The 16,132-nt window shown below is 49.9% G+C and overlaps 1 protein-coding gene across 1 annotated transcript; it reads right to left on the bottom strand.

Moving 5' to 3' along the window:
• Window positions 1-7,488: 7,488 nt before the first annotated feature.
• BCR38DRAFT_406833 (uncharacterized protein) lies at window positions 7,489-8,451 on the bottom strand (the record flags this gene model as incomplete). The annotated part of the gene is made up of 1 exon (XM_040858095.1): window positions 7,489-8,451. One exon carries the CDS (start codon window positions 8,449-8,451, stop codon window positions 7,489-7,491), a length of 963 nt encoding a protein of 320 aa, XP_040719243.1.
• Between the last annotated feature and the right edge of the window lie 7,681 nt (window positions 8,452-16,132).

The following is a 16,132-nucleotide window of genomic DNA, read 5'->3' as shown; positions in this document are numbered from 1 at the left end:
GTTGTCAGTTGGTGCCGACTTGTCAGACATCTCCTCTGACTGTTGCTCGTCTTGCATGATGCACGCAGTCTGCACCATGTTGGCTCGTTCCCAAGATGTTGCAATGAATCCGTCTTCGCCTATGTCGGTAAGATGCCTCACTTTTTGCTTTCTCGTCAAACGAATGGCTTTGTCGGACAGGTTGGTGTATGGCACCACCTTTGCTGACTTTGCATCAGTCACGCAATTGCTGAATCCTTCGGCAGATGCGATAAACTGGTAGTCTCGTCTTGAGCCGTAGTCATCGAACTCGTCCACATCTGCATAGCAGACGTGTATGAGTGTTCGCGAGTTCGCTGGCACAACCGTTGCAGCTTCAACCAACACTCTGCGACGTATCGTATTTCGCTTCCGATATACCGTTATATCGGTTTCCATGCCGTCACAAGAGCTGAAGGTAGCTTTGTTGCGCCCGTAATCGATTGTAACTCCGTGCTCTGCCAGGAAGCTAGAGCCTAGAAGGATGTTTGGCTTGAGGTTGTCCATGAGCCACACCTCCACTGCAATAAGGCAATGTGTCGGTTTTCCCCGCTTGTTGCTTCGCAGTACAAATGTGAGTATTGCTCGTTCTGTCAAAGTCGGTGTTCCTCCTTATGCCTCGTATGCGTAGAGTGTCGTTAGTCAGTATTTCCGCTTCTGGTGCGTACGTTTGCACCCACTTACGATCCGCTAATGTGTTAGTAGCTCCGGTATCTAAACATCCGGTTGTTGGTTCGTGGCCTTCGTATTCTATGTTCACCTGACAGTACGTAATACTTGCGATGCCTTTGTCGATCTTATCAATCTTCTTGGGCTTCGCTTTCATGATGATCTCACCGGATTCCGGAATTTTGTAGGCTACATGTATCTGTGCTGATTGTTTTTTTGGTTCGCTGTGTTTAGTTGATTTGCAAGTGTTTGATAGCTCGTGTACGAACCATGCTTGTTCTGTTGGGAATGGCTTTGCGCATTTCGAACATGCGAACTTGTGTGTCTTATCACTTTCATCATCTTTGCGGTTTTGTGGCTGCGAAGGTGCCTCCTCGGCATGGCCTTCGTATCCATCATCAGAGTGGTCGATATCAGAGTTTATTGAGCTGCTATCATCCTCGTATCCGACAAAGCGTCCGTCATGCTCCTCTTCACCAACGTAGATGAAACCCTCGTTTTTCAGGGTTTGTTCTTGTTCGTCAAATTCGCTATCATTAGGGTCCAAGTAATGATTTTCTTCGGCAACGTAGGCTCTGCCTTCGTATCTTGCTGTGCGGTGATACTTGCGGAATCGGCGGTTGCGTCCTTGCCATCTGTTTCGGAAATCGCCGCGCCCACGTCTGCGAAATCCGAATCTTCTGTTTGAACGGCGGTAAAAGGGCCTTCTGTCGCCGCGTTCGTCACGGTTGTCACGGTTGTGACGGGGTTCGTCGCGACCTTTGAAGCGGTCACTTCGATCTCCACGTCGATTAGTTCCTTCGCGTCCGTTGTCGTGTTTTTCTTCTTTTCGGTCATTGCGTTCATACCTGGGACGGTGGTTGTCGTTTCCACGCCAATTCCTTCGGTTTGGGTTGAAATAGTTTGCGTGTTCGTCATCACTTATTGTGATGTTTTCGTCGTTGTTGAGATGGTACGTCGCGTTAGCTGCTTGCAGCATCCTTTGTGGCTTCGCCGCATCAATGAGAGCTGGCGCCACCAGAAGCTGGCCTCGCACCACCATCTGACTGATTGTGGGCTTCTTATCTTTGTGTCCGCTGTACACCAGTTCGTCCCGATGTGATCGGACCTTTCTTTCGATATAGTCCAGATAGTCGTCGACTTCCAGACCTTCGGCATCTTCGGGGATGTGTACTTTCAGTCCTGGGTACAGACGATTGTATATATTGGTCATAAGACCTGTTGATTCGGTGATATTCACCGCTTTGCAGACGTTCATCAGCTTCAGTGACCATGTGTGAAAGTCTTCGTGTGCCTGCAACTTCTCCCTAGTGTAATGGTTTGCCGGATCTGCAAGCCAAAGGTAGGCTTCTGCCGGTTTCATTTTATACCGGTCGACAAGCAGATTGAGGAAGCCTGTCACTCCGCCAGCATATTCTGTCCGAGTGCCGAGTGCAAGGCACCAGATGGGTGCCGGTGGGGTATCGGTGTAGGGATTTGCGAGTCATGACCTGATATGGAAGACTTGGTATGCCGAGGAACCGGAGGAACTAGTACCCTGCTGCTCCGATATACGGGCTCTGATTATCTATGTGAGGGAGGTATCTTGGAGGAAGATAGGAAGATGGTTAGAGACCAATGCACTACTCTAGGCACCCCTTCCTGAGACCACCAGTGACCGCAATGGACCACCCAGTGATGACCAGTAGGGCGCCTAATACTCCCCTTCACTCTGTATTATCGCCTTCGGCCGAGCCGTACCCTGACATTTTCCCGGGGTCGGTTTTGCTATTGGAAGCGTTGGTCACCTTCTTAATCTCGATCCAGTTGTTACTGACGGTCTTGGGGACGTTGACGCCGGCCATCTTCGAAATCAATGTATATGTATGATCAGTATCTACGTAGTGATGAATGGGAAGGGAGGATGTGTTGAATGGGCCGCGCCGGCGAGGTTGGCGATTCATTTCTTGGCAGTAAACCCAATCAAAAAGTCACCAACCTCACCTAACCTCACCATGATCACTGTTTGGTCAACAACACCAGCGTTTTGCTTACTAATTTGACCATCAACCAACCAAGGGGGGATGGTGAGGTCGGTGAAGTTGGTCCGACCCTTGCCATTTTCTGCAAGGCTGCTATTGAATTTGTCATGGTTATCGTACTAATAGTATGTATTTTTCCTGTCTGAGCGCTCATTTTGTCTATTTCCCAGAGAATCTCAAGGGTATTAATATGGAAAGTATACTATTGCGGTCTATATATTGGAGAAGGTGCATGTGCTTAACGCTCTCATTATTTCACAGACCACTGAAGTAAGAGGTGGCTCTCCGGAGCAGCGCTATCGCTAAGGAGCCGGAGGGCCCTTCGATACGGACACCAAAAAGGGCAAGTATTTCGGCCTGAACTGACTGGAGGCGTCTACCCTGTGCCAGATCAGGACCGGCAAAATAGGACTAGCAGCCTTCTTTATTTAAGACAGGGGCTTTTGGCGTGTACTCGCTGCTATGTAGCTGTGGTGAAGCCCCTGAGACGGCAGAGCACGCAATCTTCTTTTGCCGACTGTTGGAAAGACCGAGGGAACGGCTAGGGGCCGCTATCGCACCGCGGCCGCCATACTCTCGCAGAGACCTCGCAAGTGCAACAGGAGAACCAATAGTTAGTGGGAATATTGTAAGGTGGCTGCTAGGGACGGATCGGACAGCTTCAGGGCACAGATAGTGTCGATCTTCTCCGGGGGACATTGTTGGTAGGTTGAGAACCAACACAGTATGGCAGCGAACGCAACATAGTCGCTAATAAGGCAGACCGACCAAGCAGCGTATTTATTGGTCCAGCCGTTAGAGCCCAGTTAACATCTCGTCTTGCTCGACTGTAAAGACAATAGTGGCAAGACTTTGTTCAATACCCAGGTGGCGAAAGCAGAAATATACGGCGGCATATAATAACTGAGGAGCCCATGGCAGAGATCCTAATGTAACAAACCCCAGGCAATATATTCCTAACTGAATTTGTTTAAATTCTAGCTTAAATAGCTGGTGTATACTAAGCAGTTGAATGGGGTTGTTGTATTATGGAACAAGTTATTTCTAAAAGAGGGACAGCATGCCTTTTCTCCTAGACTTTTGCAAGCTTGACGTCTTTCAGCCCTAGAGGCCTCAGCAGATCGGCTCATTAGCTTACCGAGCTATGGCAATAAACGGAAAAACTTCCTAAAACGTCCAATACAGTGGCTGCACATAACGTCATCAGAGCGAATCTGGCAGACTCAAAGAAAGGCTTGAGGCTTGCAAATGTCTATCCTCCGAGTATTGTGGCTCTAGATGTACTAGTCCCCGACGATGCTTCGTCGTAGGGCTGATTCAAGGTTCTGCTGTAAGCTGCCGATCTTGCGTTGCCTTCCCGCGGTATTCCTTCTCCGCAGTTATGGCTTACAGAATGTGGCGGTTTTTAAATAGGTGTGGAATACCCCTACTAGAGGCAGTTATGCCTGCTCTTAGACATATATTTATGATGTTTGCTAGTGGTGTGGGTCAAATAATCTTTTCTATGGTCTGGCGCCTTGGCTCAGGATTGATCGGCGTTAGTCGTCAGGGCTTGACGGCCACGTCGAATACAAAAAGAGAAACTGATGGGGCTTCACTAGCACCGTTCACCTCTCACTTGTTACTTAACAGAAGAAATAGCCCACACGCTCCATATCAAGGTTTATTATGGTACTCTTCTCTGTACGCCTTAGCTGAGATCATGTGCCGAAAGACCCAGCTGATTTAGCCATTCATATCGCCACAGACTCATTATTTCTTCTCTGTATTCGTTGTGCCCAATAGTGATTTCGAGGCTAACCCATTAGAACAATGTGTCATCGTACTTGGGAATCGTTATTGCCTCCCTGAAAAGGACAGTGTTCGAAGTCTGAGTGGCGTTTTCGAGATTTTCTCGCCATGACAGGATCGAGAACCAGCATTGACTCGGCTGTCACATCTGAGCAAATGCTGAACAACGATGACAAATCAAGAAACATACTGCGACTATGAGGAATAGACAGTGCCTCCATCATACACAGAGCTTCGGATTGGGCATCCTCAACGCGTTTGCAAAATGGAAACACGAAAAAAAGAAATGACTCTAGCCCCCGTCAAATAATCCGAACCCTGGGGGGCCTCGGGATCATTTCGTAAGCACTAACTCATTCCAGTGACCAGAATAAATGCAGAAGGTCCCATTAAGTCTGATTAGTTTCTTATTCAGAGTTAGAACGACTCTAGACTTTTTCGGTCCACTTTCCTAATCTCTCAACTGTAGTCGCCTCGTGACTTATATCGTCACAGATTATCAATCAATATAACTAAATGACTGGGCTTCACATGAGCCAATGATCAAACCGGTCTCTGCTCCCTTTGTATATGGTCTGCCGATCGCTGTTGTCAGCACTGTATGCATAAGTTTCACGAAGCATATATTCATCCCAACTATTATCCGAAATGTGCCTACTTACCGCACCACTGTATTGGATCTTGTATAAGTCAGCTGATCCAAGGGAAGAATTTGTGAGAGGCAGTTTACAATCTCAACTCTTCGGAGACGTCGGCGACATCCTTAATAATCCAGCCTGTGACCAAGTTAACCGGGAACATCGGCATCATTTCTTTTCTCCGACTTGTGCATCCGCATACTTGTTCAAGGTAAGAGGTTGGTTTTCTGTATGCGTTGGTCTTACCTGTGTAATATGTGCGCTTACACCGGCACATCTGGAACTGAGGAATCGCGCCGCGGCTAACCATTTCTGGCCCTCGAGGGAGGGTAGGGGGAGGGGAGAGGTGGCTTCAGAACGATTAGGATTTCTTCCAAGGATTTCTTCCAAGTAACGTAGTGTCATGCAAGAGGAGTTCCCTCTATCTGACCGTCCACATGGCCTTTTGGTGCTCCACCCGGGATTTGATCGGTAGCCTACCTCAGTAGCTACCCCTGAATGTCACCACCAAGCAACTCTGAAGCTCGATTCGGTACTTGGTGTAGTATCGGTCAGCTCCCCGACCCTAAGCTTGAGGGACAGCCTTTGTCCTGCGTGGGTGATCTGTTTCTATGTTGAGAGAACTTTCTATTCCTCTTCACCAACCAACATAATGATCAAGCTGTACAATATTATCGTTCAGACACAACCATACCTTACCTAAAGATCAGAAAACTCAATGTCTTTTTGTTCTAGGTAGAATTTTGCAATCTTGTCTCTTAGCAACGAAGTCTCGTTCCGCTAAGCAGGCCTCCCAATCCTTCCCGCATCCCCGCGACTCCGGATTACGTGAGCCTTAGCTGTGGCCCTAAGTCCTCTATGCTTCGTAGAGCCTGATTTCACTCGGCCCCCCACCTTGCTCGGCCCTCTCTACGCCCTCACATGAACATGCCCCGTCACAGGGCAATGATTATGACGTAGCTTGTTTCGGGAGTAACTCGATATTGAACCTTGCCAAGAGCTAAACGATGCCGACCAGTGATTACTGCAGGACTGCATACGATAACAAGACCATCGGTAACAGATAGCGGGATAGGCAGGCAGGTAAGGAAGGAAGGCAATGAACCCGTAACTTACCACTTTGGGTGCTCTGTGTTCCGTAGCCATTTCGTTTCCTTGGTTACCACCATACCTTGGCGTGTTGGTTTCTCGTTACAAGGTGGCTTAGGATCAGCTGTGAATTGCTTGCCCTAACCTGTTGGCCTCCGTCCCCACTGAGACTCGTGCCTCATATATACTCCACACTTGAAAAAATTCTACAGCTCCACTGATTTCACGAGAGCATGCTGGTATCCGTTTAACATGCGAAGAACTATTTTGGGGGACCTTTTGAGTCCCAAGATCAGCACAGGTTTCTAATTTTGTGGCGCCTTCGTTAGCACATCAAACGCGAGGCGTGGATTGGTGTTGAATGAAGGATGATGCAAGGGTCTGCAAGTAATCTTGACCAGCCTCTCCTCGGGCGAACCCACAGGAATCTGCGCTTGGACGGCTACTTCCTTCGACGACTAGCGCGTTGTTGGCGCCATATTTGGCGCAGTCGAACATTATCACCAGGTTGTGTACAGTGACATGACCCAACAGTGGAGATGTTGACGGAGATAAAATCGGGAGCCAGACAGTGACAACGTGAGTGAGTGTGTCTTGCGCTGTCGTAGGAATGGCATCCCTGTTCTGCAGTGTATTGTTCCAAAATAACAAACCGACCATGAGGTTGGTTTAAGGATCGGCATAGCCTCAAACTCATGCCGCATCCTAGGAAAAGGTTCTGCGGCGCATACGGCACGAGAGATGCGGGAGTGATACAGCTTAACTAACAACCAGCCCCTATGACCAAAGGCGTCGAAATCGACCTCCAATAATTCGCATTTGGCCGTAGACGTACAACACGAGCATTGTGCTGCTGAACATGTACACGAAGCAGTGAAAAATGAAATGATCATTATATGTTTGAGTGACATCGGCAACTCGGAACCCAAAACGAATGCAAGCCAATACTACAGAAAGAGGTATCTCCTTTTCTAGATGCCAGCCGTCGCCGTTCGAACAGGTTACCCATCATCCTTTATGTCTTGGGAAGAGGCCGTCTATCATGAGGGAGAGTAAATCCAAAGAAACACTGGAGAAGCCACCGCCTGCAAATGCGCCGCAGACACCAATCTCCACAAAAGTTGCGCCGACCAAAGTCTTTGCGACGTCCATCTAGTGATGTCGTATCTCGTGATAATATGTTCGGAGGAAACGAGGAGCTACGCCGCTTCAAATAACGCGCCAACAGGGGTAAAAGCCCCTCCCTTCCTTCACAAACCGCCTCACCTGCGCTCCTCTGGACGAACTCTGTCGCCGTAAAAGCCCCCTTCTCCGCCAGATGCTTGACAAGCCAGGCATACGCCTCCGCTATAAACACGAGTGTGCCGTTTCCAGCCTGCACCTGCGTCGTCCATTACGGAAATGATCTCACCATGCACGTCAATTTCCCTCTGGTTAAACGCAGTATGGGGTGCGAGTGGCAGAATTGGGCTGGAAGGCGGAAACGAGCTTGGAGCAAATGGCGGCGCATGGCTGTCCAGCTCAGAAGTCGAAATTGGCTGAGGCGGTCCAAGTGGTAGCATTTTCGTATAGGATCTTCGCCTTGGGGCTGTGGGAGAACCGTGACTCGGAGGCAAGGCCGTCGATGTAGACGACATCGGCGATGTGTAGTCAGGATTCGGTTGCTGGAAAAAATTGGTGTCCAGATCGCCAATGACAGATACAGACGAGCTTGATCGGCGCTCCTCGAACATGAAAACAGCCGTGGACAGGGCAGGAGGAGTCAGAGGCGGTGGTGGCGGTGGTTGAGACTTAAGACTCCGTGGCACTGTCGCATCATTCCCAGTGGTACCCACTACGTCTCTGCGGAACTTATCGAGACCATCCTGAGACCCTCTTCGTGTTCCCCCAGTGTTTATTTGCACTGTGTCGCTGTCTGTACCCAACTGGTGAGTTTCCGTCTCTGGCTTGGCCGGCATGGCCAACGTAGTGTCGTTGCTGACCCCACGTGACTTTTCTGGTACCCTTAAGTACCGGTGGTGCTCGCGAATGGCACCGGGTACTGACAAACCGGCAAGCTTTGGAGCGTAAAATGCGTGCTTCCTCGATCGTATCACGAGATGTAGGGCAAACGCGGAGAAGAGCATCACCGAGGCGACAGCGACATTGAATATGAGCTGTAGTTGACTACTCGACAGAGTGACGTTACCCCGGGCGTGCTGCACAGGAAGATTGACGGTGGGCATGATTGCTGTTTAAAAAAAACTTGTAGGGTACCGTTTCTCGTGCCCGCCTGGATTAGGCTGGTGACAGTGGTGGCTTGCACTGATCAAACGAAGTCCGGTAGGTGGGCCGGTGAATTGTCGATCGGGGTGACTTGAGAGCCGAGCTAGAGAATCTCGCGGATAGACCTATGAGGCGCTCGCACGACGGACCCCAAACAAAACGCAATATGCAGGTGAGAAGGAACCGTAAGGGGTTGCAGAGGTGCAGAACGCTGCAGGCCTTGGGTGCAACAACTGCTAGCGAGAAGGGCCGAGGACGATGGGGTCCAATAGATGGTGCTTGATCCGACTTACACGGGTAGGCAGGCCAGTTGGTCGTTGGTGTATGTTGGAGGGTGTATGATGCAGGAAATTATGGTGATCGGGAAGGAACAGCTCAATCCATTTATGACCAAAATAACAGTAAGAATGAGGAACTATGCCGTAGAGCTACCCAGCTGGTCGCCCACTCGGAGCGAATGGGCGAAGACACAGATAGAGCGATGTCTGAAAGCAACGGATGTGACGAGGTGGAGCAAGATTGTACTATATATACGCGGATCAACTCACCACAAGCACGAAATTAGTGAGGGAGTCGTCAATCTTCAAAGAAAAGAATGTGTAATATGAGAAATGGAAATAAGAAGCCAGCCCAACTTTGGGGGGGTGGGGGGGGTGTGGGGAGAGGGGGTGTGGATGTAAGTGGAGTGGAGGAGTGAAAATGACACCAGCCTTTATTCCCTTCGAGCCCCGCCGTTTAAGTAAGTCGGCTCAGCGAATGTACACAAGACGATGTCGATTGGCGCTAATACCGGACAACTTGCCTCTTCGGGTATAGACATAGTGGGAAATACCATTGGAAAGATTTACCGTGTGCGCTTCGACGGCGAACGGAAAGTGAAGTAGCAGCAGTGGTATAGGGTAGGTCAAGTGTGGCATTTGAGGTGGAAGTGACCTTGGCCTAGGTGGGACAGCTGGGATAGCTAGGTTGGGAGGGGGTTGGCGACAATGACCTGCAGTCATGCTGTAGGAGAGACTTGATTTGTGGCCTATACGCGACTGACGCAGTACGCAACAAAAACCACGGCCAGTTTTTGTTGCGAGGGTTCATACTCGGTCAGCATGCCTGGAACAAGATGTGCCGGAGAGGAATTGGGAATTGAAGGGGACGATGCATGATTTGGCTGAGAACGAGGGGCAAACAGCTATGGCGCGAAGAAAGAGGAGAATTGAACCAAAATCACCTGCTGACTATCAGCGCAGGCCAGGGACGACCTTCATCCCACTTATCCGCAGGGCTGTCAGCTAGTCGCGCGTGGGACATTTCAGCAGTCCTGGTAAACTCGGTCCCGTCGGACTTGTGGCGCGATGATGAGCGGTGCAATTGTGGAGGCCTGTCTTGTTGCTGCTAAAGCCTTGCGGCCTGTGAAGCGCTGTCATGATCAACATACAAATCGCGCCATCGAAGTCGGACGCGCCTCAATCGCGGTTGTACAAGGCGACAGCTGATACCGTTCCTGGAAATTTAGTCACTGTGACGCGCCATGGTTGGAATAGGTATCTGTAAGGCGCAGTATGAGCCGGCCATCCAACTTGGCGCTGTGGATTTTTTACAGTTGCTACCGGATCTCCAATACCTTTAGACTGCTCATGCTGGGGCGGATTGCTTGTCGGCTAAAGCAATTTGTGTCCGGTTGGTCAAGTAGCCGCCAGATCAAAAAGCCAATGTATGAAACTCCGGGCTTGTGCTGTTGTCAGCACATGTGTGCGGTCGATGATGATTCCATGAGTCCCGAATCCGATAGCGATTGATCCAGCCATCAAGTTCAGCCGGGGGCATCAGATTGTGTAGTTCGGCAGCCATCTTTCGGCGATACTAGAAAGATGGACTCGGAATCCACATTCTATTCGAATATTCATATGCCGGTACTCCAATCCGCGGAGATCAACCAGCAGACCGCCAGCCAGAACCCTGAAGGCCCGAAGCTAGGGAGCGACAAAGAACCCAAACGGGTTAGTCTGGCTAGAGATTCAGCTGCGCTGAGGTGAGCCCTACGCGGCCACCCACCCCAGTTCCCAGTTGGATCCCTGACCATGCGGCCCCGATAGTGGATGATACTGGTCGGCGATACTCGTATTGTCGATGCTTTCAGGAGCCTTGGTTGGCGAGGGACAACCAATGGTCCACTGCTTATTATTGCCATGTCGTGAAGCTGGGTCTCGTGGACTTAGCGTTCCGTGTCTTCCATGCTCCATGATTTCCATTGGTAAGGGTGAAGGCAAGGGTCAGCCAGCCCGTCAGATGCCAGTACCAGCTTTTGCCACGTGAGCGCCACGAACAGTGATACTCTCAGCAGCTTTTGATCCCGGATAGACGTTGCGACATGGTGCGTCTGCACACTCAACCGGCTCCTGTTGTGCTTCCCTCATGCCTGCCATGCTTTACATTCGTTCCTCCCACTTCCGCTGCTCGTGCAGGTGAACGCAGTGTGAACCACGTCACTCGTGTGGATGCCGGGCGCCAAGATATTGGAAATATGTAGATGATGATGGGGGCTAATTCATGCAGGACTTGACTTGCAGGGTTGCCACTCTAAGTTTAGGACTGCACCAAGTTCCAACCTGGAAATCGTCTATGGCGGGGTCGTTTTGACCTTGCATCCAGGCAAGGCATGCCTGGAGGCAGCTGGCATACAGACTTTTCTCAGCACCAAACTAGCTGAAAACTAGCCAACTGCCCCACTTGGCCACCCTATTTGTCAATCTTCAGCTGCACTTGCCTTCACCTCCTTTTTCCAACATTCGATGTGCATATCACGATCCCCACAACTCTAATCATCCCCGATTTACAGCCATGCAGCAGTCCAATCTCGTGCAGCATTCCATGCTTCAAAGCAGTATTGCATTGCCATAGGTTGCTTGCACCCTTCTCGTAATATGTCCATGCAGACTTTGTTTAACGCGGTGGCGACTTCTAATCATCCTTTCCCCGTGCCATCCATTTGGGCCTTCTAACCCCCAAATCTTCAGGCGGTGAAAACCCACGGGTAGAATCATCAATTGGATCTGACTTCAGCACAACAGGATCCGTCTTAGGGCATCATGTTAGGGCATCATGGAACGTACAGCATTCACCGACGCCCAATTGTGGCGGCTGTTCTGCTCCTGGCAGCGAGCTTCTCCACAGCCGTCGAGTTTGGTTGGCATTTGCAGCATCTACGCGATATGCCCGTTCAGTCAATACTTCGACTTCTGCCCTGCCGCCCAACTACCCAACCAGATCCGTCAAGACGGTAGCAAATCAGAGCCGGCCACAGCCCTATCCGAGATTGACTTCCAGGATGGCAAGCACTGATCGCCTTCCAGATCTCTTACTTGGGACCGTGGACCCCCCACACCGCCTGTCCTTCCCAGCTGGCATCGTTGCGAGAAAACGACTTCACTGGATCCGAGAGCTTTGGCGTAACGTTCTCGAACTACCCTAGAACACGACTCGGCACGTCGTGTCATCCAGACAACAGGTTTTTCCAGCTCACTTGCTTGCTTCGAGGCCTGCACTGCCATTTACCCCGCTATCCAACATCCGACAGCGACTTCCCACGACAGAGGTTTTAGCTCTTTTTGTTACAAGGACCCGATGGGTGTCTCCATCTTGCACTTTGTGCAGGTGAACTCTTGATCGGCAGACTTGCCTACAGCATCACCGTGCACCACGACTTGGTTGGCCATGATTATCTCAAAGAGTTGAGCCGCCATGCTGATGAGTCAGGGATGCACGAGGCATGACGTGCAGTCAGCGCCCCTCTACCTCCCCTCTACCCTGCATCACCATCGGCAAGTTGATCTACTGCCCTCAGCCTTACGATCCCAACAAGGCCTAGGTCCCCTGGCGCTTATTCTTCCAGTGTCACCCCCCCTTTACCCCCCCCCCCCCCCCCTTTTAACCTTGTGGCCAGTCTGCTGCGCGGCTGTCGAATCTAATGGCCATCGGTCACGCACCTGTAAACATTGCCCCACTTTCACCCGAGCGTCGACTCTCTGCACAGACTTTTATATGAAGCAGCTTAATTCGGCATTTCAGCCCTACGACGCTGCCACTTTCGGTCATGCATCCTGAATTGCGTATAACCAACCAATTTTTGCTGGAGTCTGGCCGCATTTCAGGCTGTATTCCATTTTGATTGGTCACCCTGTTCTATCGATTCCACGACCGACTACTTGTGTGAACCATTTTGGTTGCATTACCAAACCGTGGTTGAATGCCTTTCAGCTCAATGGAAGTCGTACCGAGTATTTGTCGTCTCGTGTATCATCCAATAGAAATATGTGGAGTTTATAACCTCGTGGTTAGCCTTGCTGACATCTGGGGCATGTGAAACCACGGCAGTTCACGACTGGGGATACACCTGGGCTCACTCGTGATATCAATGGCTCATGATCACTCTCGCCAGATACTTGACCGGAAGCCCGGCTGATGAGCTGTCAAAATTGCATCCTTCGGTGACAAGCTGGAAGAGTGGAGACGGAAGGATTATTGGCGTCTGACAGGCTGAATTCCAACCGCCCTCTTCGGGTTCCTCTCAGCACTCGCAACATCGTGTCTCGGCGGGAAGTACATGGAACGGGCTCCAGTGATGTTCAATTCCTGGAAATCGCCCAACACAAACACCTCATGACATGCGCTTACGCCTCGCAAGGGAATGCGCCATGAAGACAGTTTCTCGATTGGACCTTTTGCGACTTTGCGAGGATGAGGAATGCGACGTTAGGCCGCGATCTCGAGCGTGCCAGCAACGCGAATTACCCCATGATGGACAGCTTGGTTTCTTACAGTAGTTATATAGTTCCGTTACAAGCACTCAGGTCAAGTGAGATGTAGAGTGACTCAGCTGACGGTAGTGTTTCTCCCTTCTCGTCCACTCACGATGAGCCAAAACTCATGCCAATCAAGATCGGGTAACAGGATATGGGTTTCGAAACCTACTTGCTGACTCAAACTACATCTTATGCGAGGTTCCTCTCAACGGAGTCCGTGTCGTTCCCAAACAGAGAATATTTAAGATCGCAATATGTATCACTACCACAATACGGGCAGTCTAAATGTGCGCGGCCCAATATTTCAGTTTTGCTGATATTGCCTAATGACTTACAGTTGATGAGAGAGCAAGAGACCGCTCTAGACTTCGAAGGGATTATACACCATACTCTCTGGTCTGACTCATTCTTCAGGATGCGAGAGATTCGTCCTTTCCTTGCCGGGTGAACTTCCAGAAGCCATTATGTGCCGCGCGGCCTGTCAGCTGTTTCCGTTGCCTCCGGTCAGAATTTGATCTTTGCAACCTGCTTCAGCATGATCTGAGTCTTTTGGGACCGGGAAAACCCTCAAAGCATCCTGGGTTGACCAGTTATTAGTCCCCACTCTTTGAGGCGCGGTACACAGGCCTCAGTCAAACAACGACACATAGACCCCAAGCTGGCCTCTGCCATGCAGTCATGAGGCTCCGACTGAACAGGTACCTGGCAAAGGCCGAACGCCCGACTCCATAGTCATTCCTACGGGGAACAGTCAAATAACGCAAGTTCGTCTGTAGTACCTAGAATGCCTCGCAGACGCATACCGTAGGTTGTGGGCCATGTATTATCAAAATATGGAACAGACAGGTTCTGGTCATATGTAGTGATATTCCTGGATACTTCCCTAAATAGTGTGGAGCTCAGGCGTTATCTATTTCACCGTATCCGAACAGCCGAGCTTGGCACCGTCAATAGAACACCAGGGAAGGCAGAATACGTGCCATCCTCCATTCGCGTCATAAGTGCCATCTCCAAATTTATGTCTCATCCAGTCCTATTCGCTAGTAATAACCACATACTCCTTTGAATGGGATAGTGGTAAGCGCGATTCCGCAGTAGGCTTGGGGACGCGAGAGCGACAATCCATCCTTCCTTCGTTCACGGGGTTGACCCACTTGGAACCAACTCCAGCCAGCCTGATGGGTGATCATGGGATCCTGAAAGCGAAGGGTGGGTGTGGGCCAGCTGATAGCTCGCATTCTGGAGTCAAACCTCGCCGAGGCTAGGAACTCGCCATGGTTTGTTTAGGCATCAGGAATGTGCTGTGGAGAGGCTGTTGGTGAGATGAGAGATGCCCGAAGCGCGAATTCTTTGGTGGATGGGACGGGTCATACGGACGGGATTGGCGTGATGATAATGCTATGTCTGAAGCTCAAATGGAGAAGGATCGGTGGCTGGCATGATTAAAATTGGCATAGTAGGATCCATGAACTTACTATGGGATTTAGAAATGGCAGCGACCAAACGGATATCCAAAAGAGAATGTTCTGTGTGATTAGTACAGTCGACCCGCCAACTCCGGAAGAGCAAAACATTATAGGGGATGAAGCTAGGTAATTTCTTGGCCCTGGGCATTTGTCCGTGAAGGGATTAGAAGGAAAGACAATAACAAGCTCTATGCAGAGCTGGGCCAGATGCCTATAAGGACAATGGTAAACGGCTAATAACTATTATAGGTTTGCCCGTGTGTGTGTTATCCTTTTATTTTGTGCCAGATGCCCGGCCTATGAGACATCATTCCGTTTAAAACTTGGACACAGAACCCTGATGGATGTTGTCATACGAAAAATTCCAACACTAGTCAATGGTGAATCTGCTCTAATAAACTATTCGCTGAAACCTTGCCTAGAGAAACCATGAAACTTTGGGGGCAGGGCAAGAGAACAATCGAGGGTTTTCTTATGCAAATGGCAAGTACAGGAAGTTTCGAGATGCTCGGATAACTGCAGTTTGGCGTGAAACTTCCTGACTTATACGGAAGGGGAAGCATTTTGAACAAGAACAACTCTGTCTCCAATTCCTTACTGTGATTCAAAGATTCAAGATCATGTACTCAGCGATTTGTGACAACATGTCCGTCAGCCTTGCTCGGCAGCATCTCGAGGTCGATGAATGAGGCTGAAGAACAAAGGAAATGAATGTTGGTTGTTGCTCTCAGAATCACCTGCCGCAAACTCGCATATCCATATCGCGTGTCCTCAAGACAAAGAAAGAGAGAACAAAGGAAACCACCCAACATCATGACCGGCTAATGTCTTGCTTCCCCACGTGGTGGATATTGGTTGACTTCATGTCCGCAAATCAGGTATTGACGGCCAACATAAGAGTCTCATAAGACCATTGGCGAAGGGTTGGAGGTGCACATGGTGTATTCACTAGATGTGTTGTTGGTTTGGGGTTCTATCTCCTAGTAGGTGTAAGGGAGTAGTAGCCGAAATAGGAGACGGCTTGGGGGTCTTTCAAGAGCTGCAGTTCAGTAGCATCCGTCCTGTTAGTCATATGCTGACCACATATCACACTCAACTCAGATGACCTGGTTCAGTCACTTTCCACTATATCTTACATACCAATCCGCATGCCGACAGGTTGAGCAAGCATCCAAATGAATTCGCCGACAGAGAGAAGAGAACCATAAGGTAGAAGTTATCCCTAGTCCCCGCGACTCGTCGTATATTAGAGTATCCCTACCGTGGCCATCGTCAGCAGAAACACATCCAGGATCATCTCAGCAAAACTTCAGGAAGACTCCGAGCTCCCAGTTCACAGACAACATAAAAAAGGACCAATCTGTTCTATATATTCCGAAAAT

This window comes from Pseudomassariella vexata (genome assembly GCF_002105095.1).
Source record: "Pseudomassariella vexata strain CBS 129021 chromosome Unknown BCR38scaffold_3, whole genome shotgun sequence".
Lineage (NCBI taxonomy): Eukaryota > Fungi > Ascomycota > Sordariomycetes > Amphisphaeriales > Pseudomassariaceae > Pseudomassariella > Pseudomassariella vexata.
This window is presented reverse-complemented; position numbering and strand designations above follow the sequence as displayed.